This window comes from Neopelma chrysocephalum, unplaced genomic scaffold (assembly GCF_003984885.1).
Source record: "Neopelma chrysocephalum unplaced genomic scaffold, ASM398488v2 Primary Assembly neopelma1_23b, whole genome shotgun sequence".
NCBI classification, from domain to species: Eukaryota; Metazoa; Chordata; class Aves; order Passeriformes; family Pipridae; genus Neopelma; species Neopelma chrysocephalum.
In genome coordinates, this window is record NW_020897692.1 from 750,279 (window position 1) to 763,854 (window position 13,576).

The 13,576-nt window shown below is 35.9% G+C and overlaps 1 protein-coding gene across 2 annotated transcripts in view; it reads left to right on the forward strand.

Moving 5' to 3' along the window:
• Positions 1 to 13,576, forward strand: part of ASCC3 (activating signal cointegrator 1 complex subunit 3) — a 267,886-nt gene that overhangs the window by 240,980 nt on the left and 13,330 nt on the right. For both annotated transcript variants that reach the window (XM_027694522.1, XM_027694514.1), the window contains exon 37: positions 4,586 to 4,810. In XM_027694522.1, the coding sequence (XP_027550323.1) occupies positions 4,586 to 4,810 (225 nt within the window). The remainder of the gene's footprint in view (positions 1 to 4,585; positions 4,811 to 13,576) is intronic.

Below are 13,576 nucleotides of genomic sequence, written 5' to 3' on the forward strand. Positions count from 1 at the left end.
AGGATCACATGAGATTTTTGTCAGCAGACAAGTGGAGATATATATGTGTATGTATCAAAAATGGAAATAATTTCAAATGGTTTTAAGTACAGGAGCTCAAGTATCCTCAAAGAAAGAATTTGTGAATCTGTTATGAGACAGACCCCATTACCTAGCTGCTCACAAACTATCAGTCCTTGTTATTTCTCTATTTTGACCATGCTACTTGTCTCCATCCTATATTAAGGATAACATAGATATCATCCAAATTAGGAGAGTTATAGGCTGCTTCAAATTTTGCATTCTAGCTACTTCCTATACAATGTGGCAGGTCAGGATGGTGTAATAGAATACTCTGTATCAATCTGTACAATGGCACAAAAGACAAAAGCCAATTATGTAATAATATTATTGTTGAACTTATATATGCCTATCCAGTTACCCAAAGACCAAAAAATTCTGTTTGCAGTTGCAAAAATAAGTTGCATATTGGCATACCTTAGGACTTCTGGTAGCAGAGAATTAAAATTTACTTCATAATGTATTATTAGTGTTAACTGCAGAACAGCCATGAAAACCCCCCCACATTTATTTATTGCAGCTTATTTTTTTTTTGTTCATTCTGTGCAAAAATGATGATTTTTGCAGTCTTTCAGCATGTACTTAGACTACGAGAAGCTTATGTAATTTAAACCAAGTTTCAGGTAAAGAGACTGCAATTACTGTATTAGCTAAAAATGATCCTCACCTTTTCTCTTTTTTGGTAAACTAAACTTTTTAGTCTACTGTGAGATTTTTTAATACTTTAGCTTAACAACTGTTAGTTTTTATAGCAAATTTTCTCAGAATGCTTTTCCTTTGTTTGCTTCTTCATCAGAAACTTCAGAGAGAGCAAAACACGTTGCAAGTTTATTAAAGTTGAGAATATGGTGTGTTTGGGTTCACAGTATCTATGTAAAGAAAAGGAACATACAGGCAGTCAGTCAGTTCTAGGGCAGTTTCAGTAACAACATTGCTAAATTCAGCTCTGGAATGTGAGAAACTATTTTTGGTTTATTTTAGACCCTCATTGTTACAATTTAATCAACTGCTCTTTAAAGTCTAGAACTCATTAACTTTATAAGTTTTACTGTTCCCATGACTGAACTTAACTTAAAATATTCAAGTTTACTTTAGTTGCTCACCTTGATCCTATTTCTGTCTGTGGTCCACAAGTATCCTCATCTTTTCTGTAGGCAATGTAGCAAGATGTAGTTACTTGAGATTTAAAATATTTTAGAAGATTTACATGCAGTATAAGTTTATAGTTTAGCTCTTACTATAAATCAGTAATTCCAGCCAAACTTACACTTTTTGTGGGTAGAAAGAAAGTCTGGGGTTTTTTTTAACTGTGTGAACAGTGTGAAGCACAGTACTCACTATGTTGGATACCTTATTTAAATTTTACTTTGGTCTGGCTCTTCAAATGCCTAATAGAACCACAAAACTATAAAAGGTAAATTTTAAAATAGGATAAGTTGTTTACTTTTAGAACTATTCTAACAGTTCAAATAAATGGTAAGTTGCATATTTGGAACACAGTGTTGCAGACAGTGCTCTAAGATGAATCTATGGCTGGTGTTATGCAGGAAACAGAATTCAATTACCAGAATAGCCTTTTGGCCTTGTAGAATGTAACTGTTGAGTTTATGCAGGTCTATGTGTGACATTTCTCCCTGGCAATGCAAGTTACAGTCTCCTATATGACCATCCCACATCACGTACAGGTTGAATTGTAAGTCTGAGAGGACTCCTAAACCCTTGAAATGATGCAGCAGTCTCTAATGCCCAAAACAAGACATTATTGAGGAAGTCCACCACAGAAATGCAGGCAGGATGTGACGTGACTACCAAATGCACAATTGCAGAAGCCATAGCTAAAATTCCTAGTTATCTCCTGGTGTACTCCAAGTTATGAATAACTGTGTAGGTGATGGTAAACATATTATTTGCACATGGGCTGGAACACTCCTGATTTAAGAGAAGGAAGTGGGAAAATGAAAAATGCACAGCAGTGCTTTGTGGTTTAACTATGAAGTTTGCATTGAGTTTCTGGACTTTAGAATGAAGATTAATGATTGATACGTAATTTGATCTGTTTCCTCACCCATGGAAGTAAGAACAATGTTCAGATACAGTGTACTAAAACCATATATATTATATATTGTGTGGAATAGTTGAAGCTACAGCCTTTGCAGCACAGATTGAGATTCACAATGAAAAGGAAAACTAAAATGAAAAAATATTGAGTGAACAGCAGGGCCCATTTGAGGTGATTACAAAGGATGTTTCTTTATTCTGTCTTTTCTTGTGCAACCTGAAAACAGTAGCAGGGGGTTACAAGCAGAGTTCATCACAGAGTTGTCAATCACTGTCATTTAACATTTTGCAATGGAAGATGTCTTTATTCAAGGACAGCTGGGCAAATCAGAGAAACAGATTTGCAGTTAGTAGTCTGTCCAGCCTACACTAAGCAAACAAGGACAGGGCAGACGTACCGGCCTCTCACATAAAAATATAATGGACTCTGCTGACCTCAGTGCCCTCCATTCAGCTTCATTCTCAGTTGTATAAAAGCTTCACTACCCATTCTCAATTTCCTTTAATTACCTACATGATGCAGATAAGAAAATGAACCTCACTTACTTACAGTCAATGATCACAAACAGGAAATTAAGTAGGCAAGTTGTTTAAAATAAGAGGAGTGTTTTGGAGGTAAATAAAACATGTGCTGGGGAAGAATTAGGGAAAATGCATTTTCAGGGCATTGGAATGACTTGGTTGATCCTCCTTTCTGCTACTTTAAACTGCAAAGCAAAATTAAGTAAAAATCTCCTTGGTAAATATTATTTAAAATATCTTTGAAGGAGAAGCTAGTTAAATAAAAAGCGTGAAGCAAACATGCAGAATTCTATAGGGCTTAAAAAGATTGTGACCTTAGGTTCAGAGAATAAATGACCACAGTTTTCACAAGAGATCTAGCAGAGACATCCAGGATTAAGCAGCAGTTGTCTTTATTCAGTCTTCACTTCTTATCTGCAGTTGAGATATGAAATAAACTAATGACATTCTGATTTTCTTTCCAAAACTTAAATTGTCTTATACTTACCATTCCTTTTATATTAATATCACAGTTTAGACATAGTTTCCTCATGCCATTAAAGGAAAGAGAAAATTTTGTGCTGTCAGTTTTCAGGGGGTGAAAAACAGCTATCTAACTCTTTTTAGGAGTTGCCAAAAAAGGTTCCATGTGTTAGAATATTAATAAGCAGATATGGTATTTTGCAAGTCAATTAGGTAGTTCTAGTAGGTGTTCTAAAATTGCCATTTTTCTTTACCTTACTCTGCACTGGTTACTGTTGCAAATATTTCATTAATATGGATTTGGAGGAAGTCTGACTGGAGATTGAAGACTAAAATGCATAATATTGAATCTGTAGTTTAAGAGGAATATAAAACCCTGAACACTTTAATTTAATGGTTTCTGCTAAGCCTGTAGTTTGGAAGACATTGCCCTTTGGGCTACCCAAATTACTTTTTATTTTATGGCAAAAGAAATACACTTTGTTAAATTCCAGATGGAAAAGATATCACATATTATAAAACTCTTACTTTACTTGCAAGTTTTCTACTTTAGAAAGATCATTCTCATTCCAAACAATATATACACATACATGCACAAGAGAATTTTGTGGAGGAAAAAAATTGCCAATTAAGTCAGAAGAATTACTCTTTAGCCTAAATTATCATTCTTAAGGTGCTTCTGTTGAACTTCCTTTCAGAGACAGTGGGTTTCCCTAGCAGGAGAATTAACATCTCTGCTCAGGCTACTAGAATAGTCGTACTTGCTCCTCTCAGCCCCATGGATGTTGCTACTAATAACTACATTTAGATTACATGTTGGTGTGCAGCTCCTTTTTGCAACGAGAAAGTTTTCACACAGCTTTCATTTTGGCATGAATAGGATTAGTCCCACTCTGTAGCACCGAGGATGGTTTTCAGCACCTGCTTACAATTTTGCTCATTCTTTGATCGCTCATCTGTTGCTTAGACACTGACTGCTCAAAATATTGAAAAAATATTTGAAAATAACCTTACCAGTGCTATTTCAAACCTACTGTGTTTTGAATAGAAACAGAAAAATATAAATCCTGAAAATTGAAAATGTGAATTATTGACTTCTATATAGCTAAGCTTACAATGTTTTTGTGAGCCAACAAGGTAGGATATCTGTAGAAGGTCATCTTCTACTACTGAATCCATCCAATGAATGTATTTATTTCATTGCTTATATTTTCTTCTTGTCTAATGTTACCATCAACTGTGGGGAAGAAAAAAAATTTAAAACCTATAACTGTGTGAATATTTGTTAATATTATATTAGTTATTGTTTCCCACATGTGATTTTGATAAATAAGTACACTTTCTAAACATTTAAATGATGCTGTTTTAACAATAAAATCTAACTGTAGTAAATTAAATGCATATACTTCTAATGTCTCAGCAAGGAATAATAGTTATTCTGAAGTTAATTACAATGATTAATAATTTATTTCTTTTTTTAAAGAATGCTGACGAGTACACGGATCTGCCTGTGAGACACAATGAAGATCAAATGAACAGTGAACTGGCAAAACACCTTCCAATTGAAGTCAATCCCCATTCATTTGACAGTTCACACACAAAAACACACCTCCTGCTTCAAGCTCACTTCAGTCATGCCATGCTGCCTTGTCCAGATTATGCAACTGATACAAAGACAGTACTGGACCAAGCAATTAGAATATGCCAGGTATTGTGATGCATTTCAATATGTAACTCTTGTTGGGTTACTATTTATTCTTAGAGTGGTGTAGTATTTTGAATATAGAAAAATCTGAAGATTTGTTATAGTCTTGTGGAGAACTGGCACCACATGGTATTACAACACTTTGGGGAGAAACTAGATGCCCATAAAGATTCTCACTTTATAGAACTGGAGGTAAACAAACTTATGGTAAAAGATAGTGGTACTCTGGCTGGAAGCATCTATTGCCATAGGCTCACCTCTGCTTTCATATGCAATAGCTTCCTATCTCTGTATCATGGAATGTTTTATATAAGTCATTCCTGCATGGATGTCCTGCCTGCAGATTGTTATGCTGACCCCCAAGAACCTGTCTCCACCTTCAAGAACCCGTTTCCCCTGGGTACTTTTATTTTTGTAGTACCCAAAAGCACTACAGTCACTGCCAAGCATAAATAAAACATGTTTTGAAATGTGATTTTGGACATGATACAGGGGCTTTCTCTGACTTGTGTATGTCTTTTGTGTCCCAGTTATCACACAGTGAAAGAGCACGCTTTCAAACTCAGATTTTAAACTCAGTCTGGAGTCTTGTGACTTTTTACAGTTGTACTGCAGTTGCAACCCACAGAAACTAAACTGACCGTGGAGACTACTGGTAACAAGTGATCACATGCACAGCTGCATGCCTCAAAAGAATTTTAAAGCAACAATTTGAGTTCAGAATAGAGTGCTACCATATCTGAAAAGCTCTGTTACAGTTACAGCAGGAAAGATGAGCTCTTGTTGTTGCAGAGAACAACTGCCCCTCTGATTCTGCTGGAAAGAAATATTATTCTCTTTAGTCATATTGGACAAGGATTCATTCACAGGTTCTTGAAGATCAGGCAGCCTTCAACAAACTATGGTTCAACATCTGTAAAACAGAGCCAGTAATTCTTTTTTCCTACAGTTTTTGTTTGCTCATATTTTAGTATCCTCAGTGATCTACTTGTCAACTCTCAGAATGAGGTTTTGCTCTTGTTTGAAGCATGTTGGCAATATGGTAACTGCAAACATCATTGTGTCAAGCCTAGCAGTTTGTAAAACCACTGTATGAGAAACTATTAATCAGTGCTCTAGACAGAGAAAATACTGTGGACAGTTTAGTATCCAGTGATTTGATTGAGGCTCAACCTTATACTAACAAAAACAAGCTTATAGTACTAATATAAGACAAAGCAAAACTGAAATTAAGAAAAGGAAAATAAGAAGCAAATAACACCACAGATGTTACTGCTACACAATCCTAAACTTGGCAACCAGCAGTGCTTGAATTCAAGTCTATTCCAAATATTTCAAATCAATAAAATCATGGTGCTGAAAACTTCAATGTAAGGACAATTATACAATATACTCAGTTATTAACAGAGAAAAATGTCACTTGCTCAGGTGAGAAAATTCACCTTTGTTTCAAAGGAATCATATACTTAAAGTTCATTTAGATGTTTGTGGAATTAGCATTTGGGAGGTAATTACATATTTGGGGAAAATGTAAATTAAATATCATTTTCAGTAATTATTTTGCGTCATATTTTTTCTTCTTTGCTAAGAAATGTATTTTCTTAATCCTGTTACTGCATCATAGGCATTTCAGAAACAATAATCACTTAGAAGAAAGAACTCTAAAGTATTCAGAAGTTCCTTTAAAGTGGAGTTCAGAAAAACATCATTATTATGCCTTGGCACTCCAGCCTTCAGTTAACTACTACATAATGTTATGTATCCAGTCATCTTAAAAAAAAAAAAAGTTCTTCTTTAAAAAACAAAACAAACAAAAAAAAGAAAAAACATGCAAGCATTTTTGTATTTTGAAGTTGGCACATGGTTTACGTCTCTTGGGAGAATATTGGTTCCATCTAATTAGTCACGCTTTCCAAACGGAGGTTAAAGTTCCCAGAATCTAAGCAATAGACAGGGTTACACTTTCCATACTGGTTGTTACCTTTTTCCTTAGCACTGACCTGGTGATGAACTCTGGGTCAACAGAGGTAGTTGTGAGAAAAGGAACTGAACCATAGAACCCATTTATATCCATTTTATCCACTGATAAACATATTCAGTGGGTGTTGTTCTGTGTGTGTGTGAACACGTGCTTGCACATCACCAAACATAAAATTCAGCAGTGAGGCTGGAATTGTTTTTTGAGTTACATTGAAATTTTGTTTATTTACTTCCAAAGTACTTCAGTGTTAAAGTTGTGTAGCTAACCTTCAAATTGTGACCCAAACACAAAATGTTATTTTTGCTGGTAGGTGTGTGAATGACAGCACTGCTTTTCTGTTACAAGAAAGCAAGATATTTCAAAGAGCTTTTATAAGTGGTTGTATCTCAATATGTACAGCAGGCCTGTACCCCAGGTCCCCTGCAGAGCAGATTTGCTATCTCTAGCCACGATATATAGGCAAGCCTCTTTTCATCACAGGCTATTAAACTTCTCCAGTCTTCTGTAGTGTCTTTCACCTGAATCAGCCTTCTCTCCCATGGTTCTCTCTCTTTCCTGTCCCACCTGCTTTGTCCTCCCTTCCATTCCTCCAACATCTTCTGAGTCTCTTTCATCACTAGTGACTTTAGGCTGAGTAGTGTTAGTGGTCAGACAGAAAACTATGTTAAAAGCATTACATAGGAAAGTGTAGCTGCTGGATTTCAGGTAAGATTTCACTATCTTCTAATGAAAAAAATTATGCAACCACTCTTAATTTTTTCTGAGATGTCTTAAAAGTTTTGGCTTTATGTTAGAATTCTGTTCTTTATACTTATGATGATATATAGAAGTCATAAGCATTTAACAGAATTTGAGGAGTCATGGTGCTGGCTCAATAGGGGAATGTAATTGTTCGCATAGAAATGGAAGAAATATATTCTGTTACAATTTTCCTGTAGTTGGCCTTTGTTAGATGTAGGTGGAGTTCATTATAGCAAGATAAAATTTAGTATCTATATACCCAGGATGAAATGCAGAACCTTTTCCCTTTTACTGCAGAAATATGGGCAATAGCAATATGCAACATTCTGGAATGTAAATGCCTGTGTGCTCCCACACCCATCTCTGTACTGAATGGCCACTGAGGCATTGACTAGACTGAAGGAACGCCCCTGCTCTACACCGAAAACTCTGAGTCAAAATCTAGTTTATCAGTGACAGACTCTCATAAAGCACAGAAGGTTCCCGTGGCTCAAAAAAACTACCATGACTTCCTGTGTAACCTTGGCCAAGTAATTTAATTTTTATTTGCCTCTTACCATTAATACAATTTCAGTAGACAACATATTCTCTTCAAGCCTTGCACTCTGCATTATTTTTACTGAGAAAACCTAGAGATGTCAGTAAGATGGTGCTGAGCACTCCAGTAGCTGCTCAAAATCAAACATTTTTCCACTTCTTGAAGGGGAATGAACATTAAATAATAAAAATTCTAATGAAAATATTTTTCTAATATTTTTATAAAATATAGTTATTATTGTAAAGACAATACCTCGCCTTTTTTTTCCTATCTGATATAAGAATATGTGAAAATAAATCTAATCTCTCTTTTTATTTCTTTTGTCAAGCCTTTTATTTTGTGACTGTGTATTCAGCGATCAGTTCTTATTCTGCTTTTCTAAGACTATTGCCTATATTTGCATTAATTGAAATGGATAATTGAGGCAGTAATACTGTCAGTCTTGGATTCAGCAGGGCAGTCTCTTCTCAGAAATAATGTGACAGTTGCTGGCTTTGCATTGGGATTGGCCACAAGCCTCCACTTGTAGTATAATCGTTGATAAAATATTTTAATATTGCCAGGAGTAGAACTGCCATGGAGCTCAGCCCTAACCTTTGAGAAGTGTTTGCCTATGGATGTGTTAAACACATCTCAGTAGGGTAGCTGTACACTGAGAGAAGATGGACATGAAAACAGATTCCAAACTGCAGAATAAAGATTAGTTTGCAGGGGACAATTAGTTTGCACATTCCTGAAACAAGTACCTTGTAACTCTGTCACTGATGGCCTGTCTTTCCCCATCATGTTACTCCTCTGGAAAATCTAATTTTGACAGGAAAGAAAAAAACCTCTTTGGATTAAGCACTGTGTTTCCTTAGCTAGCTGATGATTATGCTTTACCCATTCTAAAATCGTTAAAGTAAATAAGTTGCTTCCGGTCACTTTAATTCCAAATTTTCCCACAGTTCTTATGCGAATCATCTTTGTGGTACATGTTCAGAGTTGTTGTACAAAGATGCTGCCCAAGTCAGCTAAGAGCTACCTTATGTAGAAAATACTTACTGTACTAAACTTCAGGCTGTTCTGGGTGATGGTTGGAGCTGTGTCTATTGCTCCTCAGAAGGAGCAATAGTACACAAAAGGTTCTTTTGGGCCATATCAGCACAGATACAAATAGCAGAGGAGCTCATGTTGCCATTTCATGACTCAAAGAAAGAGAATGTCCCTCAGTCCTGCACTTCTCATCATACCCAAGCCTCCTTAGTTCATAACAGCCACTAAAACTATTGATTTGGAGAGCCATATCCCTTGGATCTTTTGTTTTCCTGCCTATGAGGAAATGGAGAAGTTCTTAAAGATCCTGAAAGTGGTTTGAGCTCATATATTGCCTGTTGTTAGTGCAGGTGTGCAAACGACTTGCTGCAAAGTGGTGGGAGTGACAGGAAAGGTCTGTTTTACAGTTGCATATGTAAGATTTGTCCAGAAGTGTCCAGGGAAAGAGCTTTTGTGTAATGGCTGCATTGGCAACTATGGCAGCTTTACTGAATGGGCAGCTTTACTGAAGGAAGGGAAGAGAATCAAATTAACTTGAGAATGCAGAGGATTATTTAGAAACAAGTGAAGAGCAGAGCCCATATCTCTTGGGCTACTACACCTATTCTTTGTGTATGTCGTAGTATTCCAATGACAGCACAATGTTTGCAATTTTACCTAAATACTGGCTGCTTTCATGGTTGGATGGCTATTCTTCCACATTAGGAGGGTGGAAATAATAGAATAATCAAAAAACTTGTAGTGGATATACTGGGCAGTAATGTTCAGTTATAGATACTAAACAGCAATGGGTCACTTTGTAGTGAAGGTACCGGGACATGCTGAAGTAGAATTACTTGTGCCTGGTTGTGTTGTATAGGTATATATGTGAGAGAAGGGAGGGTTACCTTTGTGGCTGTGGTGCTGGGGTTTTATTTGCTGTGAATAGTCAGTGAACTGGTGCATGGAAGCATCTTGGTGACAGTTTAATGATGATTTGGTGCTGCTTGTGTATAATCCCTCCCCCACCCATGACAAACCTTTTCCCAGTTGGGGCTGGAGGAAATGAGTAATGCTTAACCCATTTGTGTGATCAATTCACTTAAGCAGCTACTGTGAAATGTTAATCACAACTTTAATTTGTACTGCATTAGCATTTTGATTAACTTGTAGGCTTGCTAGCACACTTGAAGCACTTTTACTCATAGTTACAGCTCGGAAATGACTTTTTGATTAATTAAGTTTGTTAGACAGCAGCTGAGCTTCCTGAATGCTAACCTTATGGGGCTAAAAGTTCAGGACGAAGTTACTGGGAATAACTGTTGCTGTTGAAAAGGATTCTTGTGAATGCACTCCAAAAATTTTAATTATTGACAAAATATTACATTCCTACTTTGAAACTGACTTTAAACTTTAATAAGGGTAGGTTTATTATGAGAAGGATGCTGTGTATATTTCATGGGTTTGGTAGATTTGTGTCATATTTGAAACAAATTTGAACCGGACTTGCCTTTCTCGTATTGGCCTTTTTAGCCACCAACGCGCTTGCAAGAAACGTGGGTAGAGCCCTTCCCAAATCTTCGTTTGCGAAGCCTAGCCATGACTATGAAACAAATGCTGTCTTGAGGACATAGTTTATTTTGGGAGACTGGGATTTATTGACAAGAGATTTTTATCAAAAACATTTTATTGTTTTTACAGTTCACTAGCGTAGTAGATAATAACTAATTAATTAATTAATAATTTGAAAATAAATTGGGTATTGATATTCAATGAGTTCTGAACATGTTGGGTTATGCCCTATCAAGTTTACATTGCTGGTATCACATTCTGTAGCTGCTTTTATCTCTGAAATACTATTAAAAAAATCAGTGAGAACCCAAGGGTGGCACTCCACTAAATGTAGACAGTAAATGGTTTGTCCTTTCCCTGGTTCTGAAAATGCTAATAATGTTACTATGGAGGCTAAAGGATGAATACAGGGATAGGAATCTTACAAAGCAGCTAGGAAGGTTGTAATTTGCATACATCAGTGAGACCTTTATGATGATGGGAGAATGAAGAATTAGTCTCTTCTAGGGAGTAGCAGAGCATATGGAAGAGGGAACTGAATATGCTTGTAAAAAAGGGAAGGGAAGGGGGATACAGAGGGTAGTATAGAAAGAGTTATTCCTGAATAGAATTAAGTACATCCTAGTCACTATATCTCTGATAAAGTACAAGGGGTGGTGCTGTGTTGGCTGAAACTACGCAGCTGTACAAGGATGATTTAATTGAACTGAAAGAACTCCTCCCCATCCCCAAATTAAAACATTTCTAAAACATAATTTTAGATTATACCTCTGAAGTGCAAAGGTGTTGTAGATAGCCTGTTTTGCTGATATGTAACATACCAAAGGTAGTGACCTTAAACCCTCTGTAAGACTTCTTCAAATAAATTCCAACTTTTCAAGTCAGTTGCTGTTTCTGGGATATATAATTGAAGCATCTTAATCACGATTTATATAAAAACATGAAATTTAGAATACATGGCATGCTTTAACATCTGAAAAAATATTTTACTTATATTGGTACGATATCAAGTCACATGAGGATCATAATACAATCTTATGTATTGGAAGGCTTCCTACGTTCAAAGCATGTGCAAAAAAGATTTATTATTATTCTGAATTCAGTTTTTAGGAAAGTGGGTAAAATGCACTTATTTTTGCCTATTATTATCTATAAATATTTGTCATATAAACTCTGTAGTCTTAAACAGCTGTCATTAGGCACCATTCTAATGATTTTAATAGATCTATGGATTTAAACTTGTATTTCTAACTGAATTCTAGTCCTAGACAGCAGAACTTTCATTGGTATGCAGTGAAGACAACAGTGGGGATATTCTGATTATTTATAATTGGAATGCTAAACAAAATAAATTCAGGTACAAAACCCAACCAGTTTTAACTCTGCTTATTGATGTAACTGTGCAGTAAGAGTTTGAAGTATTTGTCTTACTCAGTCCATTTAATTTAAATACCCATTCCCTTCCTCAAAGCATCACTGCAGAATAAAACTTGTATTTTTTTGGCTGAGAATGTGTTGGATTTATGTATTTATAAACTTTCAAGTCTAAGGTGAATGTCTTTCTGCATAGAGGATTGTTTACATTAGTGTACCAAACTTCAATTTCATGAATAAAGGTGCTCATGAAAGTGTCATAGTCTGTGAAGCACTGATACAAAAAATAAAATTAACCTTTTAAGAGTAGATAAATTTGAGCCATGTAACCCTGAATACACCTGGAGCTTCAGCCTCCCCATCCACCAATGGCATCACTGTAAGCAGTCAACTTTTAGCTGAGTAAAGTTGTGTAATTCTCAACTGCAGTGGCACTTCTTACATTTCTTTAGCTTGCCTTTGTATCCAGAGCAGTTATCATTGTAGCTTCATTGACACTTCCCTTAAATATAATTTATCCACAAAATATTAACATTTTTATTGACACTGTTTACAGTAAACTTATATTTACAGGATTTAAGTAGACATGCTTAGTGTATTCGGAGTTATATGACAGTTGACTTCAAACAGAAGAAATTATTCCAAGCAGTATGCAGTCTCTGTTAATAAGATGCAAGCTGTTTCATTCTAACACTTCAATAACTTATCTTAAAGGAAAAAGCTATTTAAGTCATTTGAGTAGATCAGAAATTCTACTAGTTGTACAGTCTCTGGTCCCCTGCCACCTACCCAGTTGTACAAGAGTGATCCAGTGTATCTGACTTTCAAATGAAGGATGTGAAAGTAATACCAAAAACAGTGTTAAAACTTTGCAAAAAAATTCTAAAATAAAGGCTTTTGCAATCAGGATGTTTTGGTTGCTAGACAAAAATGGGTGGGGGAGTGAATGGGTGGTGTAAGTTCATTATGGAACAATTTAGTATCTGTTATTTTGAGCACATATTCAGAGTGCTTAAAGACACCAGAGAAACTCAATGTTTCGTTATCAGTGTGTTTTGCTATCTGTGAATGTGCCACACACCCACATCTCCCACATCCTGCCTCCATTTTTGCTTTCCCTCAAGCTAGGGAGTTATAAACCATAATTTAAATTCCAAGCATCAGTAATAACTTTGTCTAGAAAGAGACAGAGTGTTAAATCTCAGCTTCATGTTGGACGAGAAAGGTACAGTTTGATCAGTTTAAATCATTCAGTATTTAAGGATAACCAGCTGCTGCTCCTGAAAATAAGATGACAACCTGATCATAGATGCTGAGGGTTTCATCTTAATGCACTCCTGGAATGATGAAAGCAATAGGAAGATTTTGATCCAAACATTTTGACATTCAATTCTGAGTATCTTCAGAATGAGAATTTTTGCCATACCTAACAGGTATATCTACATCAATCGGTTGTTAAGCATCGGCATTTTTTTCCTACCCCTGCCATAGTTAATAGGTTGTTGCTTCCCACGTGAGTAAAAGCCAAGCTATTTTTGATAGTGACAGA